Source organism: Phaenicophaeus curvirostris, chromosome 1 (assembly GCF_032191515.1).
Source record: "Phaenicophaeus curvirostris isolate KB17595 chromosome 1, BPBGC_Pcur_1.0, whole genome shotgun sequence".
In the NCBI taxonomy this organism is placed as follows: domain Eukaryota; kingdom Metazoa; phylum Chordata; class Aves; order Cuculiformes; family Cuculidae; genus Phaenicophaeus; species Phaenicophaeus curvirostris.
The window spans coordinates 52,461,587-52,479,210 of NC_091392.1; the positions used below are offsets into that span (position 1 = coordinate 52,461,587).

General features: G+C 33.8%; 1 protein-coding gene across 9 annotated transcripts in view; it reads right to left on the reverse strand.

Annotated features, from left to right (window-relative positions):
• PPFIA2 (PTPRF interacting protein alpha 2) overlaps nucleotides 1-17,624 on the reverse strand; it is a 324,302-nt gene that overhangs the window by 69,146 nt on the left and 237,532 nt on the right. For all 9 annotated transcript variants that reach the window (XM_069858273.1, XM_069858284.1, XM_069858303.1 and 6 more), the window contains one exon: nucleotides 9,375-9,491. In XM_069858273.1, the coding sequence (XP_069714374.1) occupies nucleotides 9,375-9,491 (117 nt within the window). The remainder of the gene's footprint in view (nucleotides 1-9,374; nucleotides 9,492-17,624) is intronic.

Sequence of the window (17,624 nt, forward strand, 5' to 3'; positions counted from 1 at the left end):
GAGGTAATGTTTGGTCTGAATACTATCAATCAGTAATTAATTTTATATTTTACACTAGAGTTTAATGTAGGAGGGTGGTGAGAAGGAAAAAAAAGACTATCTCACAGAGTTACTTCTGAACAAGCAGCAGTGGAGATAGAACTCCTCATCAGTGTGGTAGCACAAGCACAGGTAATTCATGATGCCTATGTACATAAACATTTCCATGCCTGCAGACTAAATTAAGCTCTGTCTAACAACAAAGTACCTTTGAATAACTGAAAGCAATCTTAAAATTTAGATTTTTTTTTCTTTAAGAATTCCTAGACAAAACTAGTATTTTTTATGGTGTAAGCAATGGGCTTACTTTTAGAAGTCTATGTGTTATGTCTACTCTTCGCTATGAATCTCTCTGAATTATTTTCTAAAGGAGTGCAGGCAAGTTCATTGCACCATAAATCACTAGTGTTAAAATTGAAGTCCTCACCATGATCTCAAGTCATTTCAATGTTGCTGTGGGCTTTGAGAGTTCATGCTGAAAAGATTTCTCAGTCTTTCCTCCTAATGTTCAAGGCAACTGTCTCTGTTGGTTATGCTGGCTACATTTTGCAAACAACATGATCCAGAAGACTTCTGACACTAAATTACACTAGATTTATGTCAGAATTATCTTGAATATGAAAACTTTTGTTAAAAGCACCCTTTTGATTATACATTTTTTTCTTGACATGCAACATAAAATCTAACATTAAAATGTCTTTGCAGACATCTTCAGATACTGACTTCTACTTGCTAACTCTGTGAAGGGTTATTTGCTCATATAAATATTACAAATATTTGTAAGCAAAGAACACGAGTCCTCTCCAAACCTTACTACATTGAAATCAGGGTGGATTTTTCTTTTCTTTTTTTTTTTTTTAGCCAGCATGAAGTTAGACAGGAAAGCAATGATTTGAAATACACATAAAGAATAAAGTGATGCATACAATCGAAGTTTCAGCAATATATTTTTTTCAGAGAAATCACAATATTTAGAAAAGTGTAAAAAACCGGAACAGTATTGTTTCTAAATAACAGAATGTCACTGCTGTAAAAGCTCTTGGAGACTGGAATATAATGAGACATATCATCATATCTGCCACAAACCCGTGACTCTAACACTCATGGTGACTGGACTCCAAGATATCCAACTACCACTTGTTGTTATTCTAGGATGGTATCTCAACCTGAAGAAACATCACTGACTCATTTAATTGAGTGAAACTTCTCCCTTCATCTTTTACTAAGGCAGGTACCAGCTGTTACTATATAAAATATAGATGATTGGTAAGTTCATCTGACTTTTGGTCAGTCAGCTGCAGATATGGCTCCTGAGATATGAAAGCTTTCCTCTACTTCATGCACAGTATACAGAATTTCAAAGGTATGAATAACTCCAGAATTATTTTGGAAATGCAATATGATTTTAAAATCTAAGTTATGTTTAGACTCTCTGTGAACCAAGATAATTCCTACAAATAATCCATATATGGAAAATTCAACATCAGGAAGACTAGGGAAGAAATGTAATAAAATGTTTAGAAACTTTAAAACACTTAGTTTTAGGCAGACAAATTGGAAAATTTTGTCCAAAATCCAAGGGAAAAAAAGATTATTTTTATCTCTGGCAGTGGTGATCTTCCTTCCAGCTTAGAAAAGGTGGCCATGAAGGCCAGATCATCAGGGGAGAGACAGGTATTCTGTGGTCAATACAGGTGACAGGCTTTCTGAGTTTTTTATCACAGAAATACTAAAAAGGAAGTAAAATAAATGCCAGAGGAAGATAAATTATACACATCACTTGACTGTATGCACTAAGAGTAAAATTTAATGCTGCAAAGAGTAATGTTTATACTGGCACTGTTGAGATATAAGAACAAATGAATAACAACAGTTAAAAGAACGTACTCTTTATTACACTGTAGTGTTTTTCTACCCCATTACGTTCAAAAGCCCCATGCACAAAAAGGCAGAAGAATGTAAATGATATAAAACCAGATACTCAGCTACATGATAGCCCAATCGTGACAACTAACAAGCAAAAAGAATTCTGACCATCACCCATATAATCAGCACACAAAATAGAATGTGAAAAACTACGCCAAAACCAATAGCACTACACCAAAGCTGCCATGGTCATTTCTAAGGGGTTGGTTGCCTCTTTATGTTTGAGGGCTATGCTAATTCTCTAGGTTTCTCCATGTCGTTTGGTCTGTGTCAGGCAGTTATCTCATCATCATTTGAGGTGTCCTTTCCAGTTACTCTGAATTTTCTCTGATCTCTAATCAACTATCTAAGTCAAAGACAACATTCTCTCAGCTGACATATTGCTTCACACACACCCCACCCCCTGACAATACTGATGTAAATATAGCCACCTTCTCTAGCACTTTTCTCTCCCAACATCCTCACTGCCTTGCCGTTTCTACCAAGCCATCAAAAGACTCCATCTTTTATTACTGCTTTAAATATCCGGAATAACTCTGCTTTCTGATCAGCTTTCAGCTCTTATTCTTCTTCCTGAGGCCTATAATCATCTGTCACACTTTACTCATTTTGAAAAATAGGGTAGAGTAAAAAAGAAAAAGAGTTTACTTGATGGGTGAGCATTTTTTTTCTTGTTGCTGGTCTTTTCCAGAATGCCTGCGTATTTCTGTTTTACACTGTAAAAAGCTTTTCTGAGTTCTCCACAGAAGACAGAAATTGATTTCTGCTTCTTTATTATAAGGGCTAGCTAGCTGCCCAATCCAAATAACACATGCAAAACCTCTCTGACTTGCCTTTACTAACTCTTTTTTCTTAGTCTCACTAGCCCATCATTAGCAATGAGAGGTCCAGACAACCCCTGCAGTGAATCATCCAGCAAAGGTCTGTCAGCACTGTGCTAGCTAGCACAGTGCTTGATGTCTAAAACTCCTGTGCAAAGGCAATGAGACTTTTAACACAGTGTTTTAACAGGCTTGATGTGTAGAAGTACATAGGGGTTTCCATTAGGTGACAAGGAAAATGACTTTTATAACTGAAAGACAAATTAATTTACATGAAACAGACAAAGAGCTGACTTGAAAAGATAAGGATTTTCAGTATTATAAAATCCCTGTGCTGAAGTGTTCAACCCTAGATATTCATAGTTCTGAGAATATACTCAAATACAGAGCAGAACGGTATTTATAAAACATTTGCCTAGACTATTTGTCAGAGAGAAGATTGCATGCTCTCCCAGACTTACTCTTTAGATTCATTAAGAATTCTAGTCACCAATGAAGATTCATTCCAATTTGCCTTTCACTCGGAAAACTCCTCACCCCTCCCCAGATGTGTCATGCCATCAAAGTTCCTTAAGTCTCCTTCAGCACATGCTTCTTTAATTAGCTTTATCAATATTAATACAGAAAGGAACGTTTAGAAAGCCATAAAGATATCTGTTCTGCTTAGAAACTAACCTCACATCAGGTTATCAGGCATATTTTGTGTCTGAAGGGTATCATATCTCTAACTGAGAATGTGAATGTTTTGGGGCAAGGATCATGCCTCCTGCTATTTTTGATATACTATGCATTCAGACTGCAGACAGTAAAGAGCAAACCAAAATGTCCTTACAGTAATTTTTTTCCTGAGTTGCAAACACCTGTTTTGATGGTTTGTGTTCAATTCTTAATAAACTAGTGCTCTTAGTGAGGGCACCACGTGTCCTGCCTTCACTCCTTTCCCTGCTATTCCACTACACGACCAGTTAAAAGGAAAGATTTTTTAATCTATTCATTCAAAACAAAGGAGCACATGTGATATAAATTAATAAGTAAAAATTGGCACTGAAAGTTTTCTTCTGCAATTTTCTACTAACCATATAAATTGAATAGAAAATCCAGAAACAGTCAAGTCCTGAAATGGAATAGATTCTGACAAATCAATGCTCTGAAGGAGGCCTGATACTTCTATTATTTTGCTTATTTAAATTTTATTTGATCTGCACTCTGAATATTTTAGCCCACTGTGTTTGCTTTGGCAAAACACCTTCTACTCCTACTGGATACAATATGTATATTTGCTGTCAGTGTTTTAACAGATTTTAGTATTTATAACTACCAGCATTTGATTTATTTATTGAAATATGTTAGTTTATGAGTAAGAAGGAAAAATGTGACTTAAATAATCTGAATGTGAACTGCTTGAGGTATACTATAAGGCAAAACACGTCCATCTGTTTAATACATGTCAAAAATTATTACATACAGCTCTGAGTTCCTTGTACAATGTAGTATTATTATTCAGTTACGACAATAAAGTCTTTGTTGCACTGGAACTATTGGACTGTTTTACTAACCTGGTATATGTTTCTGTTTCCATGTGCTTAAAATCTTCTGATTAATACTAATCAAGTAAGGAAAATCTCATATTGGAGTATCTTAACAAATTATCCCTCAAACATTGTGAAAAAGTATTTCCTTGCTCCCAGCTGACCATGATCATTGGCTGGATATGGATGAAAAAGATTGCTAGTTCAAATGGTTTTATACTGGTAATGCAGAATCTCTCTCCATCTCTCTCTCTCTCTCGATAAGTTTATTTTGTTTATAATATGAATAATGAGACTATTCAAAGTGACTTGAAATAGGACACAAAAACCTGCTTCCAACATAGTTCTATACATGACTAAATAGAATCCTTGCACAGGAATAATCCCTAATACTTGTTTTGATGGATTTTCTCTAAAATATGTCATAATTTTGAACGGAGAAGAAAAAATGCTCAGTTATCTGGGTCATTAGTTTGCAATAATTTCATTTTCTTTTTCCTTTAAAACTTTTCTTACAGACTTAAACAATTAATATGATTTCATTATTTTGTGTAAAATAATTACACTGATGCATGGCAATAAGGGCCAGTTCTAGAATTTTGCATGTCCTTGATTTAGTCTACTTATTAATTGTTTCTCATATTTAGTTCTTGTCTTGGTTTCATTTGTTTTACCATTGGAATATTTTTGTCTGTTTTCTCTGTTTTAAAATTCCTCTTAGCAATCATACATGAGAATTAGTCATATAGTTGTCAATGAGAAGGACATATGCCATGCTTTATCTTGTCATAAAACTACTTTTGTATTCACTCAGAGTTTTGAAGCACTTACTGAATATGTTATCACTTTTATTGGGAATTAATATATTACTGTTGGAAGCCTCAATGCATCAATCAGTGGACAGACCTTGTGATTATAGATTTTAAAATGATACTCCAGCTGTCCTGTGACACAGAATCACAGAACAGGCCACCAACTTCTTGGCACTGTAGCCTGTGTAAAATGTAGTTTATTTCTCTTAATAGCCCTTGAAAGTCTCCAGTTCTGGAGACCCCTCCTTCTCTCAGATTGTATTCATCCCTGTCTTCTTAAACTCTCTTCAAGAGTGGGACTCAAAGCTGGATACAAGACTTCAACTGAAGCCTTATTGGTGCCAAGGAAGGTGCAGGATTATTTTACACTCTGCACATTGTAGTTCTGCTTAGCTATCTCATCATGGTATTTGCCTTTACACTGTTGATCCATTATATTTTATTTTTATCACGACATTAATCCCCAGATTCATTTCTATAGAATGATTATGACCTCATTTCCTCTATCATTTAGGTGCTATGTTTCTTCATTCCAGCCTTCCAACAGCTTGTATGAATTCTTAGAAGGTAACTATGAAGTCTTATCAGGGAGCTTTTTCCATAAAAGAGATAAAGCTTATTCCCTACTTGGGGTTGAGATCCTACCTCTGTCACTGGCAATTTCACCACCCTAGCTAATCTTCAGTATAGCTCTTACCTCCTGAATAATTCTGCTTATTGCTTGTACAACACTTAATCCATTTAACATTCCTGCTTTGTGATTTATAGTACAATCTGATCTGAATGGATTGCAAATTTTTCCTACTTAGTCTTCAACCAACCAGATGATATTCTTCTTCTATATTGTCCCATTAACCTTCTAAATTTATGAAATGTTATGAAAATTCAAAACCATCCAGCCTAAGGGTTGAGGCCAAATGACTTTGTGGGCTTCCTTTATTTCTTCTAACGTAGAAATCCACTGGTCAAACACGTTCCTGCTTTTCGACGAGATATAGACCGTCATTGCCTATCAGCTCCTGAAACATCACTCCAGAGATGAGAAAACCAAAGATCACTTGGCAACACCACCTGTGCAGCCACACTTCCATTTCCAGAATGTATCTTTATTTCTGAGCTATGAAGCTTATCATCAAGGGTTGATGTGAACACCAACTCTTCTTTCCCCAAAGCATCATCATTTTGGGTTTGCTTGGAATAAATACCATCATGCAGTATTGCTGGTGCAATAATTTTAGGCAGCAGATGTACTTTGGTAATGCTTTACGAACATCTTGCACTCATGTTTTCCCAGAGGTACATCCGGTGCAGTCAATAGAGCCTGATCTTACTGTCAGGATGGGCTCATCTTTTGTCACTCACTGCCGGATGCTTCGTATGGGAAACCATCAGTGTTGCAAAGATGCTCACATAAGCTAACCCTCTGCACATGGAAAGCTCCTTCTTCGCTCTTTGTGCCAGTGCAGAACTTCACACTTGTCCAGCTTGTTTCCTTTAACATGCCTGAACGCATCCTCCATTGACATCATCCTAATCTCTAATGCTGTCCTACCCACCTTTGCCGCTTCCCTACCTGTTTCCTAATAGATTTCCCAGTGGGCATTTATTAACTGATAATTCTGTATTTCCCGACCTTCACCCATGGGAAATCAGGCTATCATCTATACAAATCAAATGAAGGATCTTTGTGGTAGCAAGTGGTATTCAATGGTCATAGATCTAGGGAGGAGAATATGTGATAAGAGAAACAGTTCCATCTTAATTCTTGTAGCAGGTGATCTTTGACAGATTTTTTTTTAAACATGTTTTCAGAGTCCTTTAAAGCTCTTCTGCTTGTACAAGTTGGCCTCTTTGTAAGTTTCTGTATTTGCTAACTTTTAAATTTCTCTTGCCTGAGTGATATTGTTTAGAAACTTTATTGTTGTAGAGCAGAAATTTTAATATACTTAGTCAAGATCCTCACTTCAGAACATGTGTGACCTTACCTGTGCAACGACATGGCATTCACCTGCCAAAGCAAGCAACTCACCGTGCACTCTGCCATGTCTTCCAGGCACAAAAAACCAGAACCAAGTAGCTCTTTGTCGGTGTTTTGTTTTGTTTCATTTTACAACAGGCAAATAACATACTGAAATCTCTAATACAACAGAAGTTTTGCAAAGTTTGGAATTTTGTGAAATCTTAATTAAAAACCACTGACTCTCTTCTTAGATTTTTTTAGAATTTTTCTTTTTTTTCTGTGTGAAGTTATTAATATTCCTAGTTAATACTCCTGATTTCTTTTATTTTACCATTATTTTCTTATGAGATGTTTCATTTATGCATGATAATGTGTCTCCAGTTATGATTACAAACTGTCACCATTCATAAAATTTCTATTCATTAAAGACTAACTAGTTTGATTTTCCTTACTGCTTTTTTTTTTTTTAAATGCTATATATTGAGCCATTGCTTTATAGAAAATAATTTATGGTATAGTAGAACAATTTCCTTTTGAACAAATTTTTTTCTGTCTAATAAAAACCAAATACATAACCTACATTCTGAAAAATGTATAAACTCTTGTTGTAGTGTTTCTTCATTTTCAGGTTCTGGAGGGTTTTTCACTATTAGCTTTCCCATAATAATATCAGTATAGATAAACAGACTAATGCAACTTTGGTCACTTTTTTAATTATTAGCATGACATTAACTGTTCAGTTCTCTAATGTCATCTAATTTTTCCAAGACTTTTTTAAAAAGAGAATGTATGGTCCGGCAAAGTTCTTAGACTGTTCTTTCTACCCTTTTTAGAGAAAGTAGCCTAAAAATATATAACAACTTCCTTTAGCACCTATTCTAAGCATTGAAGTATACAAATTATTTCTGTGTTGCTGTGAAATGTAGTCAGGTTATGTTTATTTTTCCCCCAGGAGTATAGTAACCATATAGTCCCAATGCTACAAATTATCTAGAATCCATGTTGACATCTTTTTCCCAAATACACAAGAAATTATACCAGCTTCAGAACAGACAGTAAACTTTGACCCACCTAAATCTCAGAAAACAGTCTAGTCTTCGTGTTTGCTGTGAAAGCCATGCTGGCTAACTCTTTCATTAGCTAACTTTCACTTGAGCAATCCTCTAATTGCCTGCCCCTGTTTAGGACTACCTGTTCTGGGAACCCAGGCAAGCTCTACTTCAATATCTGTGTGGACTTTACCATGCCTGTATGTCCTGGAAAGGTAGGCATGATTAACATGGTGACTTCCTTTTAAAAATTAAGTTTTACCTATATGGTTTCTGTGACAATCACCCAAGAAGTGGTAACCTAAAAGGCAAGATCTATGCAGATTGACTGAAATGGAATCTTGATCTCCTGTGTCATAGGAGGGTGCAAACAACTACCTCATGGGTCTGTTCTCCATCCTTATTGCTGAAGTTGAAGGAATATTTCCTAAACTGATGATTACTCCGGGTTTACGCTGAAGTACTTTATGAAGTGGGGACTTCACAAAATAAGGAGGAATTGATGGTGGTCAGTAAGGTAACTAAAGAAAGTAGAAAACGGGTTTTCAGCTAAGCAACGTGGTTGTATTTAAAAGCACGAGTGAGTGGGTTGTTTGCTGTTTTAGCTGTGAAGCAAGAGAGGAATACATGCAACTTAGTTTTTATCAAAACAGAAAACTAAGGCTTAGAAGAAAACCTTGTTTATAAACCAGATATTCTCTGCAGTTTTTTCTCTATCAGCCTTAAGCAGCAAATATCCTAAATTCAATATACCTGCTTTGTAGTGAAAGAATGCTAAGTAAAATGCTTTTCACTTTTCTCTATATGAACATTAACATGCAGTTGAAGAATATCTATAGGTGGCACAGAGGAAAATTGTGTTTTCTAATTTTTAGGTTCCTGTCTTCCCCTTATAGAATATTTTGGTAGCAATTTTTGTATGTATGCCTTTTGCATGTATGTGTCACTACACCTTTCTCTTCTTTATGTGCTGTACAGAGTTTGTGTGCTGTAGCATTATGAAAAAAATGCAAAAAAAGTTGGTAACAGGCTGTGGTCCAACTCGATGCCATCTCAAAAAGCATGGATGTGCCTATTTATATTTCCTTTCCATTGAAACAAATTAATTTTTTGAAACTAGGTTCAGTAGGCAGACAATATTCTAAAGGGAATTCCCGCAACATTGATATTATAAAAATCTTACACCTGATTATTTCTCACATTGATTGTGTGATCCAATGAAAACTAACATTTTATACCTTTTCATGGACCTTTTGCCCTGGCTCCATTCCTTCCATATGCTCTGATTCAGCAGGCCCTTCACCAGATGCCATTTTCCTTTGAATGTGTGCATTTTGTTCACGCAAAGCTACAATCTGCAAAAGAAAGGAAATAAGTGGTCAATACATATAAGACACCCTAAAACTACTGAGCAGACAATTTGTAAAATCTATTAACATTTTGATCCTTTATCAGCCATTTGTAATATTTACAAAATTATTTCTATACATGCAGAAAGGTTTAAAAAAACCCCGTACATGTTAATAAAGACAGTGGACTAAATGACAAAGGAATCTATAAATGACAGGATAGTCAACATTATCTTCTATCCTTATTTTGCCTTAGGGAACCTTTTATTTTCTTAGCTAGAAAGATGAAAGAGACCAAGACTTGTGCATTTATATAGAACACAATGGATGGAAAACTGGCATTATTGGTAAACAGTGCTAAAAAGCTATGAATCAAAACCAAGTGATGTAAAATGAAGTGCTAGCTTTCTGTCAACTTCTCATCTGTTAGTAACTCCAACATACACTCTGTTTTTTAGTTAAGATAAGCATGTACATAAAAGTTCTCTACTGTGGTATTCATTTACTTTAATTAATAATTTATTTCATTATTCATATACTGTGGTATTCATTTACTGCTTAGTGCACACACAGGTATTATATTAAAAATATTGTTTTATTTATTGGTAGTGGTATAATATAACATATATAAAACATTATATATAAAATATATATATAACATAATTGTATAATATATAATACAATATTAAAAGTCTCATGCAGCTACTGGAAAATAAGTTGCTTTATCTGACTTTGTGGCTTATTCTCAGTCAATATATGAGATGGAAAGATTAGGGATCTAAAAGATTTTTATATGGTATAATATGATAAGTTGGAAGATCTGTCTAATATAAAACTTAATTATTTTGAGAAATTTCACAGTTAGATCTCTCTGTACCATTCTGCTTTCATAAGCTCATATAATAAATTATTTGCTCAATGGACATCGTCGTGTATTAGATATGGTTGAACAATGGTAGATTATATAGATGCCAATTTTGGAAAGCAAGTGTAAATTTAAAGGCTTCTATTGTGTCTTCATAAATCCTGAGTCAGAAACACTCTAAAATACTGTCCTGTCCTAGAGTACAAAAGCATGGGAGATGCTGGAAGATTTAAGGCAATACTACCTGGTAAGTACGTACAGCAGCCAATATTTTGTTTTAAATTTAATTTAATTTACAGTAAAATTATTTAATTTCACCTAAATAATTTAATTTGAAAAAAATTTAAAAAATTTAAAAAAAGTTTTTTTCAAATGTGTTTTTTTAACTTGTGTTTGAGGTCTGATTATAAAGACCATTTGAATCAGCTCTGACTAGCATTTGAGATCTCAGGGACACACCACTTAAACAATTCTTCCTTTATATAAATGTTGAAAACTGTTGTGATATGAGTCAGGCTGATTCACTGCTCACTAAAATCCAGGGTACAGCTATTGTAGAACTAGTGTGGCTCTCACTGATCTCAGTGCCAAGACTGAGACTTAAGGGCAACATGTCACCTAAAGCTGTTATAGGAAAATATAAAAGAGTAGGAATTAAAACTGTCTGAGACAATCTGAGACTTTTGGAGTTCTACAAATACTTTGAGCTTTAAATAATGGAATTTGGTTTTTCTTAAATAACAGAAAACGTCTTCTATAATGCATCAGCATAGATTAGATTTGTATACTATTATCAGCAATTTAATAAATTTTATTTCTCAACAGCTTCATTCACTTTTTTTTTTTTTGCAGTTCAAATGGTTCCCAGATCTCAAATAAAGAAATTATGGTTCCCACTGAGCAAAATTAGGCATCAAGTAGTGCTAGAAGTGGCTTTTCAGGTAGATTAAGGGAGATACTTCAAAGTATCTATTAAGAAATTATGGTTAATGGAGATTAATAATGCATCATCGAAAAAAACCCCATAAAATCACAGGATATGTAAACTTGCAGCCAACCATAGATCTGGATTTTCATTTGCTAACCTTCCATTGATCCATTTAAATGCACATTCACCTATGCCTTCACTATGAATTATCAACTATGTCTACTACAAATCCTCAATTGACCTTTAGATCAATAAGAATTTTACATGAATATTACTGCAAAATTTTGTCATTTCATCATATATTCCACAAGATTTTGGGATTTTTTGGCCTCTACTAGTCTTCAGATACCCTAGGATCATCACTTTCCAAGTAAATAAATAAATTAATATTAATAGAATTAAATTATCCCTTCAAAGTGAAAGGCAAATAAAATAATACAATATTGTGTGTCATTATTTTCAGGGAGTCTTTTGATTTTTTAACGTTTGGGAACAATTTCTTTGCCAAAAAGTCATCATCATTAAGGCTTATTGTTTCAATGATTTTATTGCTGTAATGAATGCAGAGTAACTATATACAGGAACAACATGAATTTTGAAGTCTGGCACATCTTAAAAGGGTCAGATCTAGGGTAGTTGTAAGTTAACAGATCTAAGTTGTGAAGAAGCACACAGCTAGCTTGCTTTCATACTTGTATAAATGAATACATTAGATAGAATTAATGCTCCTAAGGAAGCATGGAAAATCCTGTGTCCTACAAATACACATGACATTTTTTACTTTTTGGTTTGTTGAAGCAAAAAGTTTTTAATTGCTATCACACTCATGTTTATTACTTATTTTTTCTTATTTAATTTGAACTTTCAGTACAGAAAAATTATTTTTAAATGTGCTAATTTGATCACTGTACAATTCCTGTAACTTCCTACGCATCTAGCCAAGACATGTCTAAATGGTTTATTATGATGAAAGACATGAAAGTGAAGACATGGGTGTCTCAATCCTTTCCTATGTAGCCTCTGAACCTTCTTGTAATGATTTGAATGATCATTACGACAGCAGCCAGTGACAATTGCACAGATTTAGGTAAGAAACTGGTTGTTCAATATAGAAAAAAGGAATATTACTTTTGAGAAATATTTATTTCTTATAGTGATGCTTTCATGTTTCTGACATCCACCTTAACATATCTACCACAAAACATGTCTACAGACAGCTTTCCAAGTATGTACATACTGTTTAACACCCTAAGGTAATAATTGCTATAATTCTTAATGACTTTCACGTTAAGATGTCTTCTGAAAAAATAAAGGGTAAAGTTCTTTAGGATGGAGTTATATCTACTAAAACTAAAACAAAATCAAAAAAAATTAAAGATGACTTACTAGAAAATAAATCTGCATAAATATCATTGTTGTATTTACCATTGTTGTATCCAAAACTGGACAATCATCTAAAATTTTCAAGTCCAAATAATACCTGCTAAAATTTGAGCAAATATATCACATATCTTTTTCTTATCAATTTCTGATTGCAGATCTCAGATGATTAGATTTCTTTTCTACATTACTACCACAGAATTTATTTTCATATTTAGCACAGCTGTCAAGATTTTACCTGAGACACAGCAACACATTTTAATGTGACTTTAATCTGAAGTGAGTGTAAAATTGCAGGGATGCTAGTCTCTCCATAGTTAAATCTAAAGATAGCTTCCTGTCACAAATCTAAATTTGGCTCCTTGCTAACTTTGCCAAGCTCAGTCAGCTGAACTGACAAGGTGTTTTTTGACTGAGAAAATGAAACAATGGCTGTGAATATAAGAAGATTTAAATGTAGAATATTACTTTTTTAGTTGTACCTTTCTAATTTTTATGGCTTAAGCCCATAAAAATATCCTATAACCTAAAGAAACAGCTTGTTCTCTTCTCACAGAAATGTTGGTCTTTCATGTTCTCCTCAGTTTTGTAGTCAGCTTTTGTGACTGACAAGGGACAATTTTATAACACTGAAACTTTTAAGAGCTTCCACCTATTTAAATTTTGTTTTCTGAATTTCAAAGGTACATAGAAACAAGTGGCACAATTTATAAGCCTCACTCTGAAATAATAATTCTGAACATAAACTTACACAACTTCTAGATTTTTGCCTTAGCTCTAAAATCTAGTCAACTTTCCTGAAGTCCAGCTTTCTGAATTACAGTTGTAATACAAATACAGAAGTATAGTTGTATACCAATACAAATCCCCTCCAAAATCTTAGCAGGATTTGTGTACATTATTTACAGACATCAGTGAATCTTATGTTTTTGATAAAGTTAGGATTCAAGAATTCAGATTCAAAATTACAAATGATCTTCATTTCCATAAGTGACTAAATCTACATTTCATGCCTGTACACTTGAAAACAGCGATCTGAATTCAGGTGTAAAAGGAATTTTCATTTCAAATATGAAAATACACCATACAATAGGATATAAATACGTAACTCAAAACTGATCTGAAGAAGTTATAGAATGTATGTTATAGATGATGTTGTAGAACTTACCCATCACCTATGCTCGTGAAAAAGGATAATGCAATAAGAAAATAGTTCCATAATGAATAAAGATTATATAAGGTTATAAATTAGGAAGCAATAGCATAAATTCTGTCTATTAGCAAAAGAATATATGATTGCTGTCTGTAGCAGTACACAAATGAAAGAAAGAAAAGTTTCACATCATAGTGGCAAATACTACCAAACTGTGAAGGATAACCAAAAAGCATAGGAAAAATCAGCACACAAATATGGCAGCATTTGAACTACGCTCATTGGATAAAATAAAAATAAAGTAGAACACACAAACTATACATGAAGACACAGTGGACTTATTCATGCCGGTAAATCTCTCACAAGACATAAAATGAGGCCGGAAAAAGCATTTCCAACTACATGTTTATTTATGACATTTTACAATATAATAATTAGCTTAGAATTATTTGAAAGGTGTGAAGTTAGAATCCATTACTAAATATACAGAATTCTGAATGACTGGCTACCCGTGCTGCTAAAAACTTAACCAGTTCTCTACTTCCATTTTTTTGAGTGGCCATTTGTTACCTCATTAGAGTTTCAGGCTACAGATAACTAACTCTATTATGAACAAGTAATATATATACCTATAACAACAATGAAAAGGAAGTACCAATTTGTTAAACTTGTTTTGTCAACAGTTGCCTACTATAGATCCATATTTTTACTATGCACTTGTTGGCATGTTCAGTATAATGCCATTCAAAAATCTGCCTTACATTTACAGAATTTTGATCCTGCCTCTTTACTCCTGATAAACACATCTCAAGTACCTATGGAGAAGCATTCATTAGATTTCCTAGGAGCTTACTATGAGAGTTTCCATCGAAGCACCAGCATTCTCCAACTCCTTATGGATTTGTTTAGAGATGTGTGTGATGTTTTTGGCTGCTTTTTGCCCTGTGTTTTGGGCTTTTTCATGTATGTGTGCTGACGGAAGGATAACGGAAAGATACTTTGCAACCAGACGTATAAGTATAGGCCTGAATTAATTTATTTTCTTGACCAAATTACTTTAAATCCAACAAGAGATCAGCACATAACCTACAGAAAACCAAGGAACTCATCAGATTTGGTTTAGATAGATGATATAGATATGTAAGAAAATATTTCCCTGTTCAAATATTAAATAAAAATCCCTCTGGTCTGATGGAAAGGCACTAAATTAATTCCTTTTTCTGTTATGCATCATGATGATATTTGGTCCATAAGTAGGGCTGACAACTCCAGGAAGGAAGAATGATAACTTTAGACAGGAAAAATGATTTTGTAGTTGAAGCTCAGGGAGGCTGGGGGTTTGGAAGTCTGAGATGAATGCTGGTGTTCCTACCTGATAAGATTTGGAGTGAATCAAGTACTACGGACTAGTTAGGGACCAGACAAAATAGCGCCCTCACTGCTAGGCTTTGCCTGTAAGTGTTCTGACATCCTCAAGGAGAAGCTGTCATTACTATCAGTGTATATCAGATACTGTAAATTACAAGGATAGTATTGTGGATACTTTTCCTAAACACAACTTCCTTTACTTGACATCTTGACTCCTGAGGCTCCCAGTGCTGCTGTTCTGTAAAAAGTGAGTTCTTCATATCTGACCCCAGCACAGAGCATAGTCTGCTTAGAGCATGAATGCTAATTTTCAGCCTTTGGCATCCTGTATCACCCAGTGACTTAAGGCAGAATTGCAATTTCTGAGCTGAAAATCTTGAACTTATCTGGCTGGCACGGAGCAGGATAACTGAAAAGCCAAAATGTTGAATGCTTAGACTAAAGTGGTTATCTGATTCCTTCTATAAATGTTGGAGAGAGAAACATTGCCAGGGGATCTTCTATGTCTGAAACAGGTGGGATGAATGATATGCATATTTTTTCTCCTGATTGAAGGGAAAACAGATTATTATCTTAAACTAGAGGCTCCCATTATGACGGTTAAATTTAAGCAAAATAAATACCATCAAAGGATTAAAGAAATTCCAGAAATAAATTATGAAATAAAAAGCATGCCATTAACATGGTATATACTAACATGGTTCTGCCCACTTTGCAGACACAGTGGGAAATCTATTTTGGGTGCCTTATGAATGCATACTTCCATTCTCACAATATATATACAGTACAGAGTATTGTTTACAATACTGTACAGAGAAAAAAATAGATTTAGTTAAGAGTTTTACAAAAATATATGGGCTCTGCGTAGGCTAAATAAAACCCTATCCTAATTTTTAAACTAGTTGCACAGTCGATTTCTCTATTGACTTTTTCTTCAATGTTTTTTCCTATTTAAATTGTATTTAAAGCCATCTGCCAGTGAATAATTTAAATGCAATTACTGTAATAATCTTGATTTATTTTCAATTTCCATTGAATAAATTATAATAATATGTAGAGATATAAAGATATTTAATTTAATTTATATAAGACCAAACATTCATAGAGGTTTCTTTTCTGTAGGATTCTTTCTAACATTTAATCCAGTGGAAATTTTTTAATGTATTTCAAATTTTCTACTTCAAATATATTTAATGTATCATTAATTTAAATAGTATTAGAATAAGTTAAATATATTATTCTGTGGTTAATAGAAGCTCTAAACAAACATGTAAAGTTAGACAGTCCCCTGAAAACCATAAGCACCTGAATCACTCAAAAAATATAAGGCATTAAAATAAGACAATTATTTTAACCTTCTGAAATAATCTTGTCCTACCTTAAACCACTGAATTTGTTTCTTTGATCTTCCAAAAGTGGAACAAATCTGTCCTTGGCAATTAAACTCACTGATAGCCATGTTTTATTTTGCTATAGTTGAGAGATCTTGAAGGCCTTTTCTTTAATCTCTTCTTATCAAGAATGTGTTTCTTTTTTCATGGATAGTACACAAAACTAAACTTCATGTGATTATATTGTCATTTTTCCACCCAGCTCTTCTGTATATAAGTCTTTCAGAAAACAGTGAAATTGCCTACTTGGATGCCTTCCTACATTATTCTATCATAACCATCTATATTTAAAACTGTGTTAAATATCAGATTTCAGTCTACTGAGAACATAATTCAGACTCCTGGTCCACCTTCTGGCTTTGCTTTAATTTTGACAGCGATAGCTTGTGTTAAGCTTTAATCAATGTCTATAATTTTATATGACAAATAGTAAGTATAGCATGGGGAATAAAGTATACTTAGAGACTCCTTTTGCTTCAATGGAAATTTAAACCCTGATTCATAAACATAAATATAATCTTTTCCAGTTATATTTCCAATTTGTCAGCCTTTCAGAAGCCGCTGATTAGAGACTTCAGAGATATTTAAACAGTAAGACTGAAATTGTTTTAATTGTACAATAAATTTGCCATTATTAATATTTCACCTTATTTATAGGACCAGAAATGCACAAACATTTTCTTGACATTTCATATGTAACTTTTGAAAGAAATTATAATGGTAACCAGCATTTTGCATTATCAGAAGTTTTATAAATTATTCACTAATTTCTTTCACTCTTTGGTGGAGGAAGAGCACAGTATGGGATGCACACTCACAAAACCTTTTCAGAAAAAATGAACTTATTTTGAATCAGAGTAAAAACTAGGCATTATAAAAGGTGTTTTTTTAATGAAAGAAGGGGAATTTTAACCCAACTAAGACAACTATGTGAGATTTTATGTACTCCTGAGGACAGGTTTAGGAACGATGCATCTCACTCAGTGGGAGTCACCTGGATACCCACTGTAAATTGTGAGAACAGAACTTACATAAAAACCTTGGATATGTCAAA